The following is a 23333-nucleotide window of genomic DNA, read 5'->3' on the forward strand; positions in this document are numbered from 1 at the left end:
TAGGTACGATTTTCCCTGGCATTATCACGCAAAATTGACCGCAACAAATTTGCAACCCTATTTCCATGTGAGCAACGATGCAACGTTTGGTGTATTGATCACAACAATTCAATTAAAATCTCAACGATGTCCGGTCCAAGTGCTGCAAAATGGCGCAAAAGCACCCTAAATCGCATTCCGGGCAACAGCAAATGAATTACTGTAATGACATTTATTTTTACTTTTCAATTAAGAGCTCTTTCGTGGGACAGGAGAGCGGCGGCGACCACCCGCAGGAATTAAATCTTGTTGCCATTTAAAATGTAATTAATTTTTAATGCACGCTTATGGCATGACGTTGACGGGTTTAATCTGTCTGTTTATGGATGAATATGCCCTGGTCCGATTATGGTCTTTTCATGTGTTTCTGTGGCTTATTTATTGGCCAGTCGCTCGGTAATTGTTCGGATAAAAGACTTAGCAACAATGTTTCGCAGTGACACGATATGCAGTTAATTCGATTAATAAAAGCTAATGAGTGTTGTGTGGAGGGCGTGTCTGTAATTGTAATTTAAATAAAACAATCGATTTAAAGCCCGTATTTCATTTGTGTTATTTTTTAACCTAACTTGTAGTTACTATTTCCCTTATATGCACAAATATTCCATTGTTTTGCCTTAATTATCCTGTACAGAAGGAGTCACTGTGTATGGTATTTAATTTCTTGTCTGTTTTTCGGGTCTTTTATTTGCTCATTTAATTAGCCATTCCGGTTGGTCATTCTATTTAATTTCAGCTGTCTGATGCCGGGGTTGAATTCATCAACAATTACATGAATTATCTCTAGAACTTCTCTAATTCGCCGGACTAATTTGGTATTTTAATGAGGCCCAGCCGCAGGGAAAATGAGAGACCAGACCGAATAGCAGCAGCAGCGAACTGTGAATTTATGGCCAACGAGCATTTCGGATTCGAGTTGACAAAAAGTAAAAGCCACTTACAAATTTTCCCAGTCATTTATCAAGCGCTAGGAGGGCATAAATCTCGTCTAAGCAAATACCAGTGACAACACAACAACCAGCCAGTCGGTTTGAGTGCCTTCTCAGCCTAAGTCTGAGCCTGAACCTGAGGTAAGCGGTACTAGCCTTGGTTTTGGCCAAAAGTCAAATCCAGGACGTGGCCATAATGTACCGCGGCACGCAATTGTCTTTAATGCACAGAAAGAAAAGGATTTTTCAGGGTGATCCTACAGTCAACCAAATATAAAATCAAAACAAAATACAAAGAATGTGAGCATTTTCAGCTTAGTTATGATCAATTTCCGATTTCCTCACATAATTCAAGTGCAAACAGCAGGGTTTCTTTCTTTGTTTTCATATGAATTTAGATTAATTTAAAGATTTGTATATTATATATGTTAAATTGTTTTTTTTTTCTAGCGCGAGAAAGTTTTCTTTGGTTCGTCATAAATTTTTACAGTGTATAAGCATAGAAGTCGACAGGAACTGGCATTAAATTTTATGGCATTCGACTGTTGGACATTAAAAACAAAGGACAACAAATGTCGCGCCAAGGAGGCACTACAATGAGGCAGGTTAACGTGGCCGTTTTAGCGGCAAGTGGCAAGTGGCATATGGCACGTGGCAGGTTGGCAGCCTGGCAACCCGGCAGTCTGATTTATGCAGTCGAGTGAGATGAAAAATTGATGATTTAAGTCCAACCTCGATCCGGACGCTGAATGCCTCCTTGGGGTGCCATTGCTCGAGTCCGGGTGTGAAGTGTGCAAGCGTGATTCCGGCTTCACTGTGGCCTAACTTGATTTGATCCTTATCCGGTGTTTACTTAATTAAAATTCCAGCAACTATCGGAGCAAACGGTCTTAATTGAATCAAAGCTGGTGCAACTTTTACATCGAGATGTTGCCGAATTAGTTGAGCCTGCAGGATGTTCTGTATGTGGCAATTATCCGGATTACCTCTCCGACTCCGACTGCTGCTGTAAAGTAATTGGAATGAAATGTAATTTAGTTGGCATCTGTGCTACGGGAATGCGCCGCAATTTGCCGGCGAGTAGTATCTTTTGAATAAGGAAAATAGTTTTTTTCTGGGTTGGCTGCATTCCAGCCAAGGGAAAATTGCTCGTAATCTTGATGTTGCTGCTGCAAGTGCTGTTGCTGCTGCTCTTGGCACACACGAAATGCCACAAGTGTCAGGCACTATATTGTTGCATACTTTCGGGCAGCGCCATTTGAATAGAAACCACATTAATCATACGCCCCGCATGCCCTGTTCCGGCAAAAATAAAAACTAATTGAGCTGTGACCGCAACGGATGTCGCTGCAATTCTGCAGAGTTCTACTCTCACTTGGCTCCTTCTCACTTTGGTCCTGCTTGGAACACTTGTCCTTTTTGTGCACTCACTTGGCATATCACGCATACGTCACATTGTCCACATATCAGCGTTGCAGTATATTAAGTCATTCTGTCGTGTGGCTGTTTGACGGCAACTGAGTGGGTAGTGTGTGTATGCTTATGTATTTACATGTCTAAGAGCTTGTTAAAGTCACGTTTCTGGCAAATTCTATTATATTGTAAAGCATTTTCCGTATTTTGCGGCAAGTGCCAAGCGGCAGCTGCCATCTGGCAGTTCGCTGCATGCCATAAAAATGTCTACGGCACACGCAACTTGACTCGGGCACTAGGGTTAGGATTCGGTAAGGGTTTGGTGTTGGTCTCGGTATGGGGGGTATCACAAGTCCCAACGCTCCGGCCGGAGCGCATTTCGTGCGTATATGGGAAGGAGCGGAAGGAGGTCGGATGGGCAACAAAAATCTGCAATTCATGCAATTTTCATGGAAAATTTGCCGCGCCAAAAGAACAGAGCAAACACACATCCACTGGCACACTGGCACTCGCCCATATGAAGGACATCGTCTAAGAGCACATAGTATGCATGTGTGTATTAGGATCTGTGCTTTGAATGTCAAAATATTTGTGTGCTTGGCATTTCAAGCGTTAAATTTTTGCTGTCAACGCTCATCCCAGAAAACTCTATCTCCAACAGGAAGAGAGAGAGAGAGAGAGATATTTTTGAGAGTTTTCTCCCTGTCCCTCAGTCTCTGTCTGCTCCATTTCTCTGTAAGGCAAATCCACCGTCGGAATCCAAATTAATTTGCCTAGCACGTGGGCCTCAGTGATTATGTCTCAGTGGATGCGTGTTTTTGTTTGCATTTGTCTTAAGTGCTAAAGTCCTTTGGCTTGATGCTTTCGAGATTACGGCTTACGTGAGCCATCGTCTGGGAGTTGGGCGTTGTCTATGTGCCTCTCGGGGGACACTTGATATGACATTTAAGAAATATCCTTAATAAATTGTGGCAATTATTCTCCGGCTGCTTAAGCAATTGAGTATTTTTGCGGCACTCAGCATTTGTCGACTTGAGATTCCTTAGACAACAAAATCGATATCAATTCTATGGATATCATTGGTTTGGGATTTGAATGATGCATACATATTTAGTATTTAGTTATTTTATCCATATTATAAGGACTTGCTTGCTTGAAAGTCAGTCTGTCTGCTGCTAGAAGTTCAAAAATTAAGGGTTTAAAAATATACAAAATCTGTTTTCCAACTAAAGACCTTCTTAGATGAGTTTTCCTTTAATCCTCATGATTTAAGCTTCTGTTTTTCCACATCCTGCGATGCCGTTAGACTCGAGCTGCGCCCAAAAGCAGGCAATGAAAACAAAGAAGATAAATGAAGACGAAAGCAGCCAGAAGCTGACGCCCTTCTGCCGCCCACTTTATCCTTCCGCTCCGCCGCAGATTTGTGGCCAGAGTGGAGTCTAAAAATATGCCGTCGGCGTCGACCGCCACGCCTACACTCCCTCTAGGACGAACAGGATGCGGGCGCCAGCCTAGCACACGTGATGTTTGCGGGGCTGGAATGTTTGCCATGGCTGCATGTGGAAAGTGGCACATAATTAATTCAAATTAATTACGAATTGTGTGGAATTAGTGCTTGTGGCAAGCCCTGAAATGGGCCCCAGATCCGGACCCTAGCCAAGAGACGACTACGACGGACGACGGGTCGATGTTCGGCCTACATTTCCGAGTAGATTTTTCGACGTTCGTCCGTTGGTCCCCTCTCGATTTCTGAGCTCTAAGCATATTCTTCCCCTTCAAAATGCTAGTCCCCCTGTCAGCCCGTAGTCTGAGGACCCGACATTGTTTGTTTGCCTGACCCAATTAGCGCAAAATTTGCAACAAAGTCATAAACTGAGGAGGCAAACTGCAGCGAGCAGGAGGCGTGGCTGATGACGATGGCCCGACATTTATAAATCAATTATGCAGCGATTGCACGCTCATTAGTGTCAAACTCAATTAACGCTTTGACAGTTTGACCGGGGCCCCAGGCGGATGTACAGCGGCATAGAAGAGAATAGAGGAGCCGACAAAGACAGGCGACAGCAACACGGATTACGGATTGAGGTCATTTCCGCTGTCCATCGACCGCTGTCCACTGTCCACTATCCACTGTCAGTCAACTCAAGTTCAAACTCGTTAATTGGTTATGCTGATCCGGAATCCGGAACCGCTTGACCTCTGAAACTGACAGGAGCTGCCGTGATTAGCGAGGATAATGAGCTGAAGGTCCCTAATCGATGGCTGCCAAACGGAAGTGATTATGGAATATATAAATAAAGAATCACTGAAAATGTATTAGTTTTAGTGATGAAACATAATATGGAAACTTATTTCATACAAGTTTTCAGTAGTTTATTATTCCAAAGAATTAAACAAAATTAAGGGTTTGTATTCCTCCAACTAAAAGGATTTATCGCAGGTTTTATTATTCAAGGAAAGAGTAAAGATAATTGTAAAGGCTTTAAGTCATTAGTCCTTATAACATATAACTACTGTAAAAGAAAACACTCTTGGTTAGTTAACTGTGTTAAAACTAACTTTCCATCAGAACAAGTTTAAAATGTACGTATATATCATTCCCCAAGTAAACTGTCAACTAATTCCATACTTTTGCAGATCACAAAAATGTGATTCCTTCAGTCAAAGTCAAATGCACTTTGGACTTTGCCTTGCTTACTTAATGGAATGTTAATCTTGACCGACCTTCGTCCTGTCATCAGCTATGCTCTTGGCTAGCAGACAATGTCCGGGGCCGAATCCATTCATCCATCTGTTCCCATTTCCCAGCTCCAACCGGTGTTTTATATCATAATTGCAATCTTGCATAAATGCGTGTGCCCGAGTTTTTGAAGTGCGCCAAATGAGTGTGGGGGGAGTGTGTTTATGGCCGTCCTAACCTACACACATACAACGAATCGGTATGCCATGTTTGTTTGTCCTTCGGATCGCCATTTTGGTATGCGTCTTTTTACAGCACCAAACGGTAAAAGCAATCCCAGGCAGATAGAGACCAGCCATCTATGGAATCGCAGCCATCATTATCATCGTCGCAGTCGCTGGAACACGTGTTCTCTCCTCATCCGGCCTCGGTTACCTCCGCAGCCCCTGGCCAGGCGGAGAGGCAGCCTCGCCATGTCCATGACACACTTGTTCTGTGTTGGTGCGAATAACGTGTGTGTGAGTTGTATGTGTTCGCTTTCCATTGCATATCACAGTGTTTGCATCTGTGACCGACCACCTCCAGCCTCCCAGCCTCCCAGCCCAACCGCCCATCTGCAAACATGTGTTGTGGGCTGCTGCTGCTCCTCCTCATCCTCCACAGAAACGCATTGAAACGCGTTTTGTTAGCTCTGGCTCTGGTCAGCAGAGGAGAGCATTGAGGTCACTTGGCGTGCATGTTATTGCCCAGCCTGTATAGGATATCATAGCACCCCGTGTGATTTCAGCTCTCACAACTCCCGAGTCGATTTCCCTGACTTCTTATTCCATTCCCACGCCACGTTTGCTCCATTAGCACTCAATCATTGGCTGATAGCGAAGCCACTCGTGCATCAAATTAATTCGAAACACCAAGCGAAAATGTCATCAATAACGTTCATTGGATTGGAGGCGCCTGCGGCTCAGCGCACACACAGTCCAAGACAGGAACAAGACCAGGAACAACGCCATTCCCACATACCACCGCCACCACCACGTGACCAAGTTAATTTGGCGTTCTGGCCACAAACAATTAGTAAGCAAAACAAAGCAATTACAATAGCCAGCGGGGTGTGAGTGGGGTGGAATTTTGGATGAGGAAGTTTTCTAGTGAAGGCTGGACGACGACATCCGTAGAGTTACACTAGTCATCATAGAATAATTACTTTACGAGAGTAGATGGTACATTTGAGATATTTCATAGCAGCTGAGTTTGTTTTTAACAAAGCCAATTTTAGTATTGTTAACTTTTAAGTAATATACTTTTGAATTCAATATTTAAGTAATAATTACATTTATAATCTAACATATTCATTATTCACATTTAATACTAAATTATTACAGTCTATATAACATAAATATAACTTCAGTCAGAAGCTTGAAACTCGAAGATGGAGTTATTTCCGACCCTATAAATCATATATATTCTTGATCAGAATCAAAAGCCGAGTTGATCTAACTATCTCCGGCCGAAATCTAGTTTTTTCAAAAATTTCGAAATTTTATAAGTCATTAAAATTGTCAAAAATCGGCAAAAATTTTAAATTCCTTAAATATTAAATTGAGTATGCAAATTTGTAAACCTAATAAAAACTAAAATGGGAAAGCTTTCCAAATTAAAATTAATGCAAGTTTGGCCTAGTTATTCATTTTTAAAACCTTGATTTGTATAAAAAATGTATTTATAAAAATATCGAAAGAATATTGATTCAAAGAATGTGAATATTTTAAGTTTAGCTATGATCGATTTCCGATACGATTCTAAAATTCAATTCCTGTTTTTATTCTTCTTATAATTTGTTTAAAATCAAAACATTACAAATATTCTGGCTAAAATATGTCGCTAACATAAATGTGAATAGTTATATAAAATCAGTAAATAAATAAATACTTATTCCGTTGAACTAAGCTAAACTCAACTCCCTTTATGCTGATCAGTTTCGGTGCACAGAACCATTATCCTATTTGGTGGCATCAACACTCACTTTGGCACACACTACACACAGACTACACTCAAACAGTGGAAGTGGCAGGACTTGCCGCTTAATTTGGGCACAGGTCTGCGTTAGTTGGCTCAATTAAAATGCCTCGGCGGTTGGACTGCGGTCTGCGGCTACCATTTCAGCCCCCTTCAATGGCATTCTAACTCTTTAATGGCAGCTGCAGGATATGCATATCCATATTCACATATACATGGCGAGATCCATTCGTGGCGCAACGACACTTCATATATCAAACGGGATTAGCGGCGAATCTGGTATGTTTTTAATGATAGCGAGACCCTGAGACAAAGTGCGCATAAAGTGCATTCAAAATGGCATTATCAGGACACCCTTCGCACACATTTGTACTTGATGCCAAATAGGGGTCGGAGTGAGCAGGGGTAACCCGGGGCTTAAAGGGCAGAACATCAAAGCTGACTACGTGCCACGGGGCTTTTATGCAAATTCTCGCTACCAACCTTTTTGCATGCATTTTATGCATGCCCTTGCCGTTTTTCCCCATTTTACGGAGATTTTCTGCCCTTTTCCTTTTTTTTTAAGGAGAGATAGAAGAGAGGGAGAGAGCTGCTCCCTCGTTCAATTGGCTAACAATTCGATTTTATTTGATTTAATTTCGTTCTTTTTATCTCGTTTATGGCCACGCCGGAGTGGAGTGTAGCAGAGAGGAGCGGTGTGAGTTGGAAACTTTTTGCTTTAACTCGGCAAAGTCAATTAGGCCAACTGTGCAAACATTTGTTTACACATTCACAGACTGGCCCGGACTGGAAGTGGCGAAATGGAGTGAAGGGGTAGACTCCCAGCCAATGGACCATTTCAACTCGGTGCGAGTACAAACTGCCATTGGCAACGTTTTGCTTAATTAACATTAAATTGTGTTGTACTACACTGGCGTCCCCCAAGTCTTATCTTCTCCACCCCTCCCGAAAAGTGTTAAGACAAAAGCAAATTGCCACTAAATTGGCACTTAAGGAATTTCGCTGAGCTGGCCAAAAGGACGATGTCCTACTCCTGAGGCTGTCCGTTTTTTCAGCTCCCCCTGACTCCACCTTCGGCGACTGTCAATTAAAGCCCAACTGATGTTTAACAATTTAATTATGAAAGTTAACGAGTTTATGTTGAACTATGCACTGCCAGCTGTTGCCAGGCAGAACTTTTCAATTGCTGATTAAAAAAAACCCCATGAGTGTCAGCAGAAAATAACAATAAAAGATCCTGGGGCCAACATTGAAAGCCAAGCCACAAATGCCTGACATCAGGCATTTTATGGCTTTTTAGTCAAATATGTTTGTTCTTGGTTTATTGTTTAATTTGATTACTTTTTTTGACAGTTTTAAAAATAGTTTACTTGACCATATTCACAAGAAAAATCATTTTTAAAAGAATAGAAATATATAAAGCTGTAGTAAAGTGTGAGATATTCTAATGAATATATATAATAAATGGAAAAATTGTGATTTAATTTAAAATTTTATTTAATTCTAATGGTTAGTCAAATGTTTCTTCTTTTGTTAGTCATATTATGTATATATATTTAATTGCTGTCAATTCAAAACGCCTTAAACAACTAAATCCCGAGAACCCATTTCAATTGAAATTTGATTTTATTTCTGCCACCTCTTGGATCAAAATGCAATTATGATATTTAAGGAAATTGATTCAACTTATTTTGACCATTAGCTGCAACAGCTTTGAACACTTAGCCCTGCAGTTTTGGGGCGTCGTTTTGTTGTGACCTCCGGCCATTTAACTCTCTGGGGCACAAAGGAAGCCTTCATTAGCAGGCAAACGACTTTTAAATTTGCTTCTAATTATTGTGCATTTGTTGGGCAGTTTTGCTTTTCCCTGCTTGACTTGGCCGCAGCCACTTCGTCCTCATTTTCCGGCAATGGCGATGGCGTTGGTGCTGCTGCTGAGAGGGCTATGCCGCCGTGTATTTATGGGCCAAACGTTGCATTTGTGCAGTTTTTAATGAGTTTTTGTTGTTCCGCCACGCAGTTTGGAAAAGTTTTGCCCGGGAAGGCCTTTGGGAGCATTGGGTGCAACTGATGCCGCTGGACTGACTAGATGACAGACTGAGTGGAAACGCTTGACTTGGCCGGCTGACTGGAGCACTGGAGGCACTCGAAAAACTAATCAGCGCGCTGGCAAACTTTTTCCTGGCCAGCTTTCAGTATCCTTCGGTTTGCTTTTTCTCCTCCTGGCCCTCCTGGCCGAAAGACTTTACAACATAATTAAGATTGTTGCAAGCGACTTGAGTGCGTTTAATGAGGAACGGCCAAGGAGTCGAGAGCTAGTCCCTGGCTTCTTCAGACTTGGTTTGCCTTGTTTTTCCGGAAAACTTTGGCCAGCCCGTGGGTAAACGAGGGGTAACATTTTCGGGCTCGTTACTTATCTTGCTCATTTCCTTTCAGTGCACTTTTGTGTTTGGGCATTAACATGGTCATTATATCCTGGCTTTCCGGCGCCTCCGCTCCTCCGTTGCACATAATGTCCGTGTGGCCTGCAGCAGCCACTTTCCTTGCGGTTCGTTTTTGTGGGCTTTGTGTTTGAATTACGAGCGCCTCTCAAGTGTTTTCCGCACCCTCAATTGCATAATCATAATCGTAATCATAATCATAAGCATGATCATGATCATATTACTCTCCGGAGCAGCTATGATTATACATCCAAGCGGATATCCTCATTTGTATTTGTTTATATAGATATATACATTGCGGCCTTGTTTCACACCTCTGGCCATAAAACCCACTATTATTCGCACTCTCTAATCTCAAATGTGCTAAAAGTTCAGCGCACGCTTCAGTGCTTTTATGGCTTCAAAGGCGTGGAAAACACGCCGGGAAATCCCCTTATCTCTTGCTCAGTCTCCTCCTCTTTCCGGAGACCAGTAATCTTGTAGCATTTAGTTTTCATTATAGGCACTTGACTGAGCAATTTTATTGTGCTCTGCTTATAAATAATGTTAAGCTGGTGAGTCTGGTTCCGGTGTTGCTTTAATTTATTTCTAATTTATTTAGTGATATGGTATTTTTATTCATTAAGTGCTTAGTAAGATAATGAAAGTGTTGAATGCGAGGTTAAAATAAGGCTTTAGAAGGTTGATTTTTAGAAAGATTTCTGGGGAGATTACTAATATGTAATTAATAGGTATAAATTCAGATATATTTTATATATCTAATAACATTTAAGCTCCCTTTCCAAGTCCCATGTAAACCTAGCTGCATTCCATTCAACAGGCTAACCTGTGTCCCTCTCCTGGTTCTAGTTCAGTTAGATCCCATCCCCGGCTTATGGCAGCTCCATTCAAATGTAATCCCTTGATTGGCATACCTGGTTCCCTCATTCAGTAGCAAAAACAATTTTAAAGTGTTAAATTGCTAAATCGACTAAAAGAGATGATTCCATTCGGGTTCAATTAACAAGCCAACATGCAAATATGGTTCAAAAAATCAACTTTGAATGCGCTTTTCCTGCTATTCTACTCCCTCCCATTTTTTTTCCTATGGGTTCTCATTGCTGGGTGCTAAATGTCAGCAATGCAATTAAATCGGCTATGGCCAACCAGCAGGGGGAAGATGGGACTCGGGGATGGGATTTTCCTCGGGGGGATTGAACGCGGAGGGTTATAAAATTATGAAGCGAAATTGGATTTAAAAACAGCCAAGCCAAGCTGTCCTGGTCTCCGAAGTGAGGAAAAGTGGGAAAACTGATGAAAGCTGGGGGCGCAGAGAGTGGGCAGGAGCAGGATAGGGACAAATGTTGGCGCCATTAGCGCCATTTTTCCTTCGGACACGTCCATGTCGACCCCCCCGCCCAATGTCCTTCACTTCCGCTCCTCTTCGGCATTTCCTTTCGCCGCTGCGGCTGCTGCATTTGATGAGTTGAAAATTGTAATTAAACTGCGTTTGTTGACATTGCATTTAAAATAAATAATAATAAATAATGCATATAATAGGGCGGAGTGGGACAAAAGCCAAAGTCTGCAGAGAAGCGGCCAAGGAAATGAATGGAAATGAAGGCTCGGCGGCGGCAATGGCGGCTTCTTCCTCGTTATCCCAAGAGCTGCAGCCCTACTTAACTATTAAAACTTTGGCAGAGGCAACTCCATAAAATGACGTGCGAAAAACGAGGAAGAACGATGAAATGAAAGAAATCTGTCCGGAATAAAAGGAAAATATGACGGGGGGAGGGGAAGAGCTGAAGATGGAAAAACTGGCAACTGAAAAGGGTTTTCTGAAAACGTTTTCATTAAAGTGAAACGCAAACATTTCAATTAAGCAGCGACTCTAAGCTGATTTCAATCTGGCTAAAAGGGATAACTTCCGGCAGACGTTTCGTCCTCAATGTCCTTCGGTTTTTCTGTGTGCCTCTGTGTGTGTGTGAGAGAGTTCGTGTTGCCATCACAGTTCAAATGTTAGGTCACAATTAAGAGGGCATTGGCCATGGCTTGCCGAGGGTTTAAATCAGCGATTGACATTAATTTTGCATTAGCCAGCGCCTTGCGCCTCGGCCTCTCCGTTCCGTCGCTCATACGCCCCGTTGTACGCCGAATTAAATTATGCGCGCTAGCCATAAAAAAAAAGCAACTCAAGTGGCCATTGTTTCAGTGGCCCAGCCATTTCCGGCTTGGCACAGTTCCGAGTGCCAGCCACGAAAACAAGAAAACCCGCAAGCCCAAGTCCAAGTCCAAAACCCAAACCCAATCCCGATCCCTATGCCAATCCCAGTCTCTGGCTTTAGCTTATTTTATTTTCCAATTAAGTAAATTGCGTGAGCCAGACGAGGAAGAACAGGCCTCCCCTTTTGTTGTGCACATCACAAAGGGGCGACTACAAAAAGAATAAATGTTTTCCTCGTTGGTTTTCCCTCCTCGGAGTCCTTAGCCACATTCCCGCACACATCAATAAATGTGTTGCGTGTTGTGCCCCATCCTTGGCTATTCCCAGAAGGGAGGAGCTTCTATAACTAATCGCCGAGCTTCTCCGCTTGGGTCTTTAATTGATTCAATGTCTAAATATCCTAAGCGCCTTACCCGGCCGCATCAACAAAGTCAGCTTCATTACGATTATGGACTTTGATGTGTGAAGGCTCTGGGCGGGATTCAAAGGAACATATGTATATGTATACTCGACAGCAGACGGATTTCAATTTGCCTGGCTGTCTGTCTATATCTGTACTCAGGCCAGACGCTTATTCAATTTGTATTACACGCCGCATCCTATATGGACTTAATCATTGTTATCATTTTTATGGGCTTAATCGATGGGATCCGATAATGAGCTCATTGTGGGTAAGTCGGGTTAAATGAAGCCTTAATAAGATGCGGGTTAAGGTAGTCCTGCCGATAGGGAATCAATATTTAAATGGGCTAGAAAAAAGTCGAATATGTTCAGGGAAATGTGCTTAAGGAAGAGGAGTTAGTTGGGGTTGATTTTTCCTTGAAATATAATCTTTTACAATTAGTACAATTATGTTGGTGTGGCAAATGCGGTCGAGAGCCTGTAAAAATATGATAAATTCATTTACCAATCAATCAATATTTGCTTAATCAGGTATTGTTTCTGTATAAGAATGTAATTTGCCTGCAAATTTGTCTCTTGACTGACCATTTTAGCAACAATGGAAAGACCAGGCCTTAAAGAGCTGCTAATTAGATTAAGTGAAGTGTCAAATTTAGTACGTTTTCACTTTGTGTGCGCTTAACCTACTCCCAAGTGCACTTCAACGGAAGCAGCCAGGCAGTAGCAGCAGTAGCAGCAGCAACAATATGAATACTACAGCAACTACAGCATACAAATGTTTTCAATTACAGGCAACACAACGAAACGGAGGGGAATAAACTGGCACAACAACTTTAAAAGTACAAACGGCACAAGAGGAGGAAGAGTCCATGAAGTGCATAGACCAGGAACAATGGTAAATGCCACGTCAGCAACATCAACAGCAGCGACAGCAGCAACATCACCAGCAACAACAGCAGCAACATCACCAGCAACAGCAGCAGCAGCAACGACAGCAAAAGCGAGTCAACGACAGCTTAAAACATAATACGCTAGCTAAAGGCAAAAAGCGGATAGAGAATCTGGGGGTTCCCCCAGTCATACATAGACAGAGACACTAGCAACGAGTCAGAGGCGGAGACCGAGACGGAGACGGACCGAGAGAAATCCCCGGACAAAGCGACATTGCGAATAATGAGAAATCGTTGTTGCAATTAGTGTGAGCCAAAGGGGTTTCGGTCCAGCCATGAATCACCAAGCCCGACTGCCGGCGGAAACGGAAATGCTTGGCGAACGGAAGCCGACAAGGAGAGCAGGTGGCCACTAAATGCCATTGAACACTGAGCGATCATGTCCGACGTTGAGAAGGCGATTAAGGTGCAGCAGCAGAACCAGCATCAACAGCAACAGCTGGACTGTGGGATCGACGATGAGACGGATCCCGAGCATCCTGCCAGCTCTGAGGTGGGGGTCAAGACCACTGCCACGCTCACCGCCAAGCCGGACAGCTGCTTTCGACGCTGCTGCGGCCAGCTGCTCAAGCTGCTGCTCTCCACGCCCGGCCTGGTGCTCCTGGTCATCGGGTACTCCATACTGGGCGCCCTCATCTTTCCGCTGCTGGAGGCGCCGCAGGATCTGAGCAAATCAGCGGCCATAGCCAAGAGTCGAGAAGATTGTCTGCGGGAACTCTGGATCATAACGGGTGAGTGATCATTGGGTGAATTGGGTATCTTTTCAAGTACTTTTAAGAACAAGTAAATCCAAGAAATCATATTTTATGGGCATCTGTAATATATAATAAGTAATATTTATAGCATTGAGCTTGAGTTGATACCATTCTCTGAATATTTTAAGCTCAAGTTACTCCTCCCTTTACGATTTATTTAAATAACTTTTCTAATAATTAACATTCTTGACCCTTGTAATCACCTTTGATCTTTAAATTTCAAATACGAATTCACATTCTTTTCGTTCTGCCTGAATTTGCAACAGTTATTTTAACGCTTCACTGGCAACGCGCCAAAAATGAAGCATAAATTATAATGGTTTGCTGCCACATTTTGTGGCGCATTGCCCGTAAATTTTTCGGCGGGCTTTGCACGCTTGATTTGCCTGCAAATTGGCAAAGTAATGCGAACATTGAAGCGACAATGTTTTGTTATCGCCCATTAATGCTAAGCAAATAGAATCGATTGCCGGCACAGGGCAAACACAAATATTTTAATTATAAGTACCCGCAAACATGGTCCCACACCCGGCGAGGCAAAAACAAAAGGCTGGCAAAATTTCAATTTCGTTGCTGGCCAATTGAATAACAGAATAATATTTACATTTCGCGAATATATTTGGTTCGGCAGGGAAATTGAACCCATTTCCGCGATTCGGCCATATTTAATCGAATCGATTTGGCGTGCATTTATCGCAACTATGCGTAGTCTGAAGTCCATATTTTGTGGGCCTGATTTATGTGAAATTAATTACTGTGTCGCACCTGCCGGTGGCACTTGGGACCAAGGCACAGTGGCAGCGCGGCACGTGCGTGTTCATTAGGGCTGATGTTTATTTAATTAAAATTTCACATAATAAATAAACCAATTAACTTGAGCTCATCCGCGGCAGAGACGGCGTCTCACCTGGCTTATGATTAATTCTATGAGAACACCAACGAGCGTCTAATGATGTGAAGCCTTTCCTGCTCATCTTTCCATTGCCAAAGGTCATTTATTATTTGCCTTTAACTGTGCAGGAATTTAGCAAGGGCTTCTAATTTTGGGTTAAAAATAAAATTAAGGAGTAGATAGGGAAAGATTTAGGGAACACAAAAGTGTACTAAAAAAACTTTATCTTAAGCTCTTAAAAGGGATTTGGCATTCTTTGTAGAGGCCTTAAATTGGTTTGATTGAATATTTCTCATTTCCATAATTGCCATAAAGTTTTTATCTTAATTATAATTAAATTTATCTTCAGTAAATGAGATTTATCCACTTGCACGCACCTATAATTACCGAAAAAAATGTAAAACAGTAACTTAATTCTGCTTTAACTTCTTAAAATTCAACCCTTTAAAGTCATATACATTTTCAAGTAACCTGATAAATATCCTTTAGATACCAAACCAGCATTAAACTTTCTTTAAAGAGTGAAGCAAGTATTCTGTGTTTTTCCATCAGTGGAAAGGATTGGCAAAAAAGAAACATTTGATTTTTGCTTTTGTACTTGGCCACTTGCCTCGTTCTTCGGTCGATTAGAGTGGGTGGTTTTGGATGATGTCTAGGGAAAGTGCACCCCCGAGGCCTCATGCCACGAGTGACTCCTCCTTAGCCTCCTTTCACGCCCCAAGGCCAAGAGGGGGGCGTGGCCAACAGCAAACTAGTCTCGAACTGCTGTTAACAAGCGACCTCTACAATTTGCCGCCTCCGCAAGAGGCAAGGCGAGGCGAACACACGACACATCGACATCAAATGGGAGCAGATTCCTCAAGACACTCGCCCGAAATCGAAGGGGAGGTCAGAGGATGGCAAGGTGAGCGATGGATACGAGTGAGGATGGTCCGATTTGTCGGCACTTGTCGCCCGTGTCGATGGGAGGTCGAATGATGTCAGGGGTTATCACTGCACTTGGCATGAAATTGCATAATTACGGAAAGGGCACTTGGTCGCATTCTCGAGGATTCTCCAACCGAGCTAACCTTCCATTTTCGGTTTTATTTTTCTTTTTTTTTGTCTCCCCTAGAGAAACTCAACGTGCTGTACGAACGCAATTGGACGATGCTGGTCCACGAGCAGCTGCGTCGCTTCGAGGGCTCCATTGTGGCAGCCACGCGCCAAGGATCCGGTGGCTCTTTAGGCGGCAACGGCGGAGGAGTCCATTTCCAAGGTGGCAGTGCCAGCGCTCTGGGCCATTTTGGCTATGATGCCGGCGACTCGCAGAGCTGGACATTTAGCGAGGCATTGCTCTACTCGGTCACTGTGATAACGACAATTGGTGAGTTCCGTTCTGGCTCCGTTTCTCTTCCCTGTTCCCTGTTTCCTGTCCCATCCCCTTTCCATTTCCGTTTCCGTTTCCGCACTTTCACTGCCACAACTAAGCCGTTCGGATTTATGTTTAGTGTTTATCCTGGGACTCTGTCCGCCATACTGCTTATTATGATTTTCGGGCATTTCCCACAACTCGTGCTGTGGCCAGCAAATATTTACTTTGCGGGGGGCGAAGGGCAAGGACAAATAGACCTCGACATCACAACGCCTTCTAGTGCAAACTAAGCCAGCACCAAAGAGAGAGCTGCCCGAGGAGTCGTGGGAGTCGTGGAACATCAGACGCATTGTGTATACGACCCGTAGGCCGAGACAAAATATTTGCATATGCTAAGTGATGGGCCCTGGCGGGGGCCACAGCCTTGTGTTGTTACAAATTAACTATATCTCAGGGTCTTTAACTTTAACAACGTTCCATGTTCTTTAGGGGGACAAAAGTCCCTTGGAATAGTCGTAGATAAGCTACTCAAATGTGTCGCTAAACCGATTTATTGTGGACATTGTTGTGGCCAAACAATAAGTTTGTTTAAATGGTAAATATTAGGGTCATAATGAGTGCTTGGAATGTCCAGTGTTAGTACATTATATCTGGGTTAATTGGTAGATTTATACGGAGAAGTGACCATCTGGTGGGGGTGTTTTATAGCTTTAAATTTCATTTTGAAGACTTGTGCTTTGGCTTAACTTGAATTAAGTTTAAGTTTTAAGTTGTAGAAATCATGAAAATAAAGTATAAAACACATAAGTTAATAACATTTCTTTATTACGTTAACTTAAATTCTTGTTAAACTCGTAAAATATAACATGTTACCTTTATTTGTAAATTTTTTACTTTGTTATGGTTTTTAAACTTTGATTTACACGACAAAATTGGCTTATAAAAATAACGATAAATGAATACAAAGAATGCGAATATTTAGAGATCCCATAATTCATTTGCAAACTGCAAAGCTATATAAACATTAGCTTTTCAATGTTAGTTTCCTTTAACGTTATGTTTACATTTAAGGAACTTTAAAATAAATCCATATGCTGCTAACCCCAAGGACCTGTCCCATTTCTCTCTCTTATTTGCCCATTCCCATCCGATTAAAAGTACATGCAATTATATTAGCCCGTTCGTGCTTGCCATTTTTATGCACTAACCCAGAGATACACTCCGATCCGGATGATACCCTTGCTCTTGCAGGTCACGGCAGCCTGACGCCGCGCACCGCCGCCGGCAAGCTGGCGACCATCTTCTACGCCCTGGTGGGCGTCCCCCTGATGCTGATGTGCCTGTCCAGCCTGGGAGCCCTGCTCGCCGATGCCCTGCAGTGCACCTACGTGCGTCTCTGCTGCCAGCTGCAGCAGCATCACCACCACCGGAGCCAACGGAGCAGGAGGAAATCATCGGCGGTGGCCACCACTCCGACAGCCAGTGTCACCGCGATGACAACGTCGACAGCCAAGGCGAGTCGGGACAAGGAGAAGGAGAAGGGCACAAAGCGACGTCTGTCAGCTGGCATGGGGGTAAGCATGGCGTATGATTGATATTATTTAAGCGAGCGCAGCAACAGCAGCCGCAGCAACAGCAGCAACAGCTGCAGTCCATCAGCGAGGACACTTTTATAGATCCTAATTCGATGGCCTGAAGGAAAAGCGTAGTCCCCTCCAGCTGCAACGGTTGCCTGTTGTGAAGTTAGCCAAACGAAAAAGCTGAAAAATATAAGAGAGAAAAGTGCTCTCCACTTCGGTTTAAAGTAAACTTTCGACATTGTTTCGTGTGTCCAAAGTTGGCGGCAACGGCGATGACGGGGAAAAACTTTCGCTGGCTACTCTCTGGGCCGCTGTTTTACGCATGAACTTTTCTCCACTACTCACTAAGTGTTTCGCTTGTAGTTTTTCCACCAGCCCCAAAACTTTTTCCAGCGGCGACAGTTTCACTTTGGCGAAACTCCACGCAGATGTATGGAAATGGGTGCTCCTAAGCTCCCAAGTCCGGCAGGGATGTGATGCGAAGTCATTGATTACGCAGGACTCGAGTATCCCTCTCTTGGCTTATTGTTCTTTTTGATTTCGGCTCGCATTTCGCACATCAAACTGCAGCCAGGGCTTGAATTTCGAAATTTCAGTTTTAATTACGACAGCAGAAGCCTTTTAAGTGGATTCAAAAAACACATCCATTCCCGGTCGCTGCTGAGCTGCTGGTATCCGTTCGGGATTTCTATTAACGCAAACTGAAAGTTTGTAATTGATTTGGGCCAAAACAACAACAAAGAACTTTTCTTTTTGCCCTTTTTGTTTATTTTTTCCCAACGAAAACCCTGTACTTTCTAGGTCTTCCAAACTGCAGACTGTTTTCGCTTTCCATCCGGTTTTGGGGTCGGTTTCACGTTCTGTTTTTCCCCTGGTTTATTGCGTTTTTATTTGCTCTGCTGTTGTATACATTATAAATAATTTTTTAGGATATCAAAACTCTGACTAGGTGGCTCGAAGCCTTTACATTTTTTGTTTTTTATGCTATTTGTGTTTGTATTTATTTTGTTTGCATGTTTTGTGCATTCGTGCATAAGTTTTGTAAGTGATTTGCTGGTCCCTCCGTAATGACATTTCTGCTTCTGGCCTGCTCCTGCTTTTTCATGTATTCGGAAACGATTTTTTAAAGCTTTAAGAGTTATTTGGTTTGTTTGGCTTTCGCTGTGCTTTTTTGCAATTGCGGCCACTCGTCGTGCTGTTTGTTTTGCCTGCACAAATTTCTGTTTAATTGGCAATTTATGGCTGAGCGGGGGGACAAACGAGGATTCAATAAATAAATAAGTGATTTTGCGGTGGCCGAGGGCCCAGTTCGATCGAATGTTTGTTATTCGGGTCGAGGGGTGAACGGAAACAAAAATAATTCATTTCATAAATTAACATTTACTGGCTGGACACTCTATGCAAGCAAACTCCGCTCGACACTTTTAATGAACTCCACGCCAACTTTGTCCATGGCTCGCGTCAAACTTGAAAAGTGGACTCTTTAAGAGTTGCCTCCTGCTCCCGAGCTCCCCACCTTTCGAGACTTTAAGAGTTGCGAAAACTTTTGAGTCGGGTCAAAAGGGCAACGGCGGCTATGGCGGCGGCATAAATTTAATTTTTCCCCCCGCTCCCACCCTCTGTTCGTGCGCCAAGTAAATTGAAATGAGTGCGAGCCACTTTAGTGCGGCGGTGGAAAAGTTTGCACTCCGAAGGCATGCAATAACTTCTCATTTCCGGCACTTTTGGCCCTAATTGATTCGGATGCCGGCCATTCAGATATCACGTGGAAATGGCCCGGGAATGTGCTCGCGGAATCGAAGCTGCAGCACGGAGGGAAACTAAAAACTTTTCCGCATTCTCCACGCTCGAGTGGAGTAATCTACTTGCCGTGTTCGACGGCACTCGAGAGAGAGGAAGAGAATAAGCATTGGATTCCTTTTAGGAAATCAAACCGGCTGCGACTTGTTGAACAGGATTTTTGCATTTGCCTAGCCTGGGATTTGCGTTGGTGATTGTGATGGCTTGTTTCGACTGGTTGTTGCATTCAACAACTCATTAAGGCTCTGTATCCAATCTTTGCAGGAGGAGGACCCAAGGGCCTGCTTGCCGCATAAGGACCACAAGGATGCGGCTGGCAATTGATAAGGCGGCCTGTCGGCAGATTGCAAACGGCTCTGGGGATGTCCAGTCATGGGTTGAATTATTATCGCCCTCGTGTTGACTGCTGCCATTTTGGCTTTGGCTTTTGGCCTTTTGGCTCTCGGCATTTCGGCAATTTGGCCTTTGCCATCGTCTTTTGCAATTATCATGGCGCACATGCCGCAACGGGGGGAGGCTCAGACCGCAAGACTAACAGGGAGACAGTTCCCATTTCGCATCTCGCATTTGGTATTTCCCTCGCCCGTTTGCGTGTGTGTGTCCATTAGATTTGCTCTGGCATTTGATGATGATGATGCCACAGAACCGCAACGCACACGATATACGCCAGGCATGGGTCTGGCCGCAAACAGCTTTCCATGGGGGGAACCACGAGCATGATGACATTAGTTTTGGTGCCCAAGAAAGCCCGGGATTGAGCATGCAAATTGCGTGTTTTATTGACAAGCCCCCATGTCACGTCAAGTAGCCGCAGTGTGGGCCATATAAGGAAAGGCTTGAAAACTTTACTACGATGATAGCTGCGAATTATCCTTTGATTAGGCAGAGGAATAGGGTTTGGGGGAATGTGTTTGGGGGTCTTACTTAATTTTTATGCTATAACCTTTAATTTACACTAAAGTGGCTTACATTTCCGCTTCATTTTTCTTTCAATAGGCCAACTGCAAGGGCTGCAAATACGATGCGGCCAACAGTGAGACGAGCCTGAATGACTGCCTCGAGTATGGCCAAAAGGGAAAAGTGCCGCCGGACAAGGGGGAAGGTGAGTCCTGCGCCCTTTGTTCGCATGCTAATTGTATTGTCAGCACAATTGCAAGTCGTTAATCATCTTTAACATGTCTCTGTTCGTTTTCTTTTATGCCCTGACATGCCATGCGGTCAGCAGATGCCTGTCAATTGTTGCGCAACTTGAATCAGCAGCAGCAGTTTTACCAACAACAGCAGCAGCAGCAGTTGCAGCAGCAGTTGCAGTTGCAGCAGCAGCAGCAGCAGCAACAGCCGGATGTCATGCTAATGACAACGACAACGGGCAGCGCATTGCTGAAATACGCACCGCAGCAGCAGCAGCAGCAGCAATTATCGACAGCAACTCTCCCGCGACAACACCATCAGCTGCAGCAGCAGCATCAGCAGCAACATCAGCAACTGCAACAGAATTTCGTTGCTGTGCCCAGCAGCATGCTGCGAATGCCGCTGACAGTGCCGCCCAATTGTTATGCGCCCGCGACTGCAACGATTTACTTTCCGTTTGCCCCATCGGCGCCTGGAAGTCCCGCCCACACCCACACCCTGGCCCATGGCCATCATCTCGCTGCGAATCCGATGGCGACAACGATGGCCAATCCTTTGGGAAATGCAACGGCATCGGGGACAGCACTTGGTCAACAGCCGCTGGTCAAGTATCACACAATACACTTGCAGCCCGCTTCCGGCAAGCATCGAGTGCTGGCCTCGGGACTACAGGATTCATCCGCGGAAGCCGCGACTCTGGAAGCCATCACATTGCCACCGCCGCCGGCTTATCAGACGGGGAATGTCCCTGGTGAGTATTGAAATTGAGATTTCTTTATTGCCGAAACAATATGACGAAAAGGATGTCAAAAGTGAGAAGATTTCAATTGATATTCAGGGGTTTTTGGACTTACAAGTATAATATTCTGAAATTTGAAGTTACAAAGCTGGAACATTCACCAACATCCACAAATGACTTGATTCAATTTTGCTATAATTTGGAATTGTTAATGAGTGCTAATGATAGTGGTAAATATGCATAAATCGAACAAAGGAAAATTGAATTTAATTGGATGAGCAATTTGTGCCAGCTTTGTTGGCATGTTGAAACCGAGAATGTTCTGGTGACAGCATTGGCTTAACCTGAGTCCCGAAACAAAACCGAACTGTAATCAATCAATCATACGCCCCGTTGTCGTCGGGAGCTTCTCCTCCCTTCCTCTCTCTCATTTACGCTTTCAATTATATAACAATTTGGGGGCGGCAATGGCAACATCATCGTCGTCATCATCAGGAGCAGCTTGCAGGAAGCGGCGGCGTGTTAAAATGACAGAGTTAAGCAGACGTACTTCACCCAAGTAGGCGGTGGGACGGCATTAAAACTTTTCAACTTGTGCTGCTTGACATGCCAGGACATTGGCAACAGCAACAACAAACGACAGAGGTAGAGAGAGAGAGAGCAGTAAGCACAAGGACAACATGCACTTGAGGCAACTTTCGACATGTGCGACAGTTTTATTGACGATAATGATGACTTGGCATAAAGGAGACAGGACTTGACAGCCATCTCGGCTCTCCTTGCCTTGTGCAACGCATGCAAAACTCATTAAAGTTAACGCTTGCTTGTCGTTAAGGCGGCGGCACGTGACTTGCTTTGTCAAAAGATTTCGCTTAATTTCCCAGGGAAATCTAGCGTGGAACTCGGCCATTTGTCGCTCTCTCTCCCCTTAAAATTGATTTCATTATGCATGTTAATTGTCTGCCACTGACACCCGGACATCAGGAGGACACAGAGCTCCGTAGCTCCCAATAGCTGCCACGGAGTCCGAAACCGTGGCGCACCGCACCATTAAAGCACTGCCAAAGTTGCTGCAACGTGTGACCGCAGGGCCAAAGTGACTTTCCTGCGAGTATATATAGTATATGTAGAGTATACACTATATGTCCCTGCACACTAATGAATGTCTTTGTGCATTTACTCGCCCTCTGTCCGCTTCCATGCGGTGTCCAAGTTTAAGTAAATATTTTCAAATTGGCCATGTCCGGAGCAGACCATTCCACTCCGCGCTTCGCCAGTGTCCTGGCGACAGCTCCAATGTGAAAGACGAGCGCTTCCTTCCGTTTCCACAATGGCTAGTGGGTTAAACTAGGAGTTTTCAATAGTGGTTATATGTAGATATAATAATATATAATAAAATACCTTAAGCTTCGAACTAATTCAAAAACTGTATTAAATATGGATTCCCATTACGAGTTATTATATTTTAGAAAAATTCATATTGAACTTTATATTCAAATTGCTTATTTATAATTTCACAAGATAATATATTATAAAATAGTCTAAAGTAGAAAAAGGTTACCTAAAAAAGGAACAATTCCATGAACCCCTCTAATTGCACTTATTTCGTAATTATTTCCATTTTTATCCCGAAATACTCTGAATAATTAACTACGTTTAGTGAGTGTATTGTGTCCTTGACAATTGTGCCACTGTGCTCGTTGCACTGTGTGCCCGCCGACAGATGGTTTAATGCCCCTCTGACATCCGGATAACCCGAAATACCCACATCCCCACACCCCCACATCCCTACTCCACTGGCTGCCACTGGCAGCCGCTAATGAAAGTTAACGCCAAACTTTTACGTTTTGGAATGGGAATCGGAATGAGAATCCGGAACGCTTCGTCCGCCACATTGTTGCATTTTGTTCGGCGAACTTTGAAAATGCAAAGCAAATCATTCCGGAGCAGTGGCCCCTCTGTCGTTCTGGCTAAATGCACAACTTTTCCGGTTTTTCTACACACACTTT

The 23333-nt window shown here is 43.7% G+C and overlaps 1 protein-coding gene across 1 annotated transcript in view; it reads left to right on the forward strand.

Annotated features, from left to right (window-relative positions):
- LOC110178289 (uncharacterized) overlaps positions 1-23333 on the forward strand; it is a 52473-nt gene that overhangs the window by 26141 nt on the left and 2999 nt on the right. The window contains exons 3-7 of the mRNA XM_086828605.1: positions 12915-13804; positions 15835-16086; positions 17326-17648; positions 20451-20556; positions 20680-21336. Of these exons, the coding sequence (XP_086684731.1) occupies positions 13453-13804; positions 15835-16086; positions 17326-17648; positions 20451-20556; positions 20680-21336 (1690 nt within the window). The 5' untranslated portion in view covers positions 12915-13452. The remainder of the gene's footprint in view (positions 1-12914; positions 13805-15834; positions 16087-17325; positions 17649-20450; positions 20557-20679; positions 21337-23333) is intronic.

The sequence above is a fragment of the Drosophila serrata genome, unplaced genomic scaffold (genome assembly GCF_035046125.1).
Source record: "Drosophila serrata isolate PLE 108 unplaced genomic scaffold, ASM3504612v1 contig_184, whole genome shotgun sequence".
Classification (NCBI taxonomy): Eukaryota; Metazoa; Arthropoda; class Insecta; order Diptera; family Drosophilidae; genus Drosophila; species Drosophila serrata.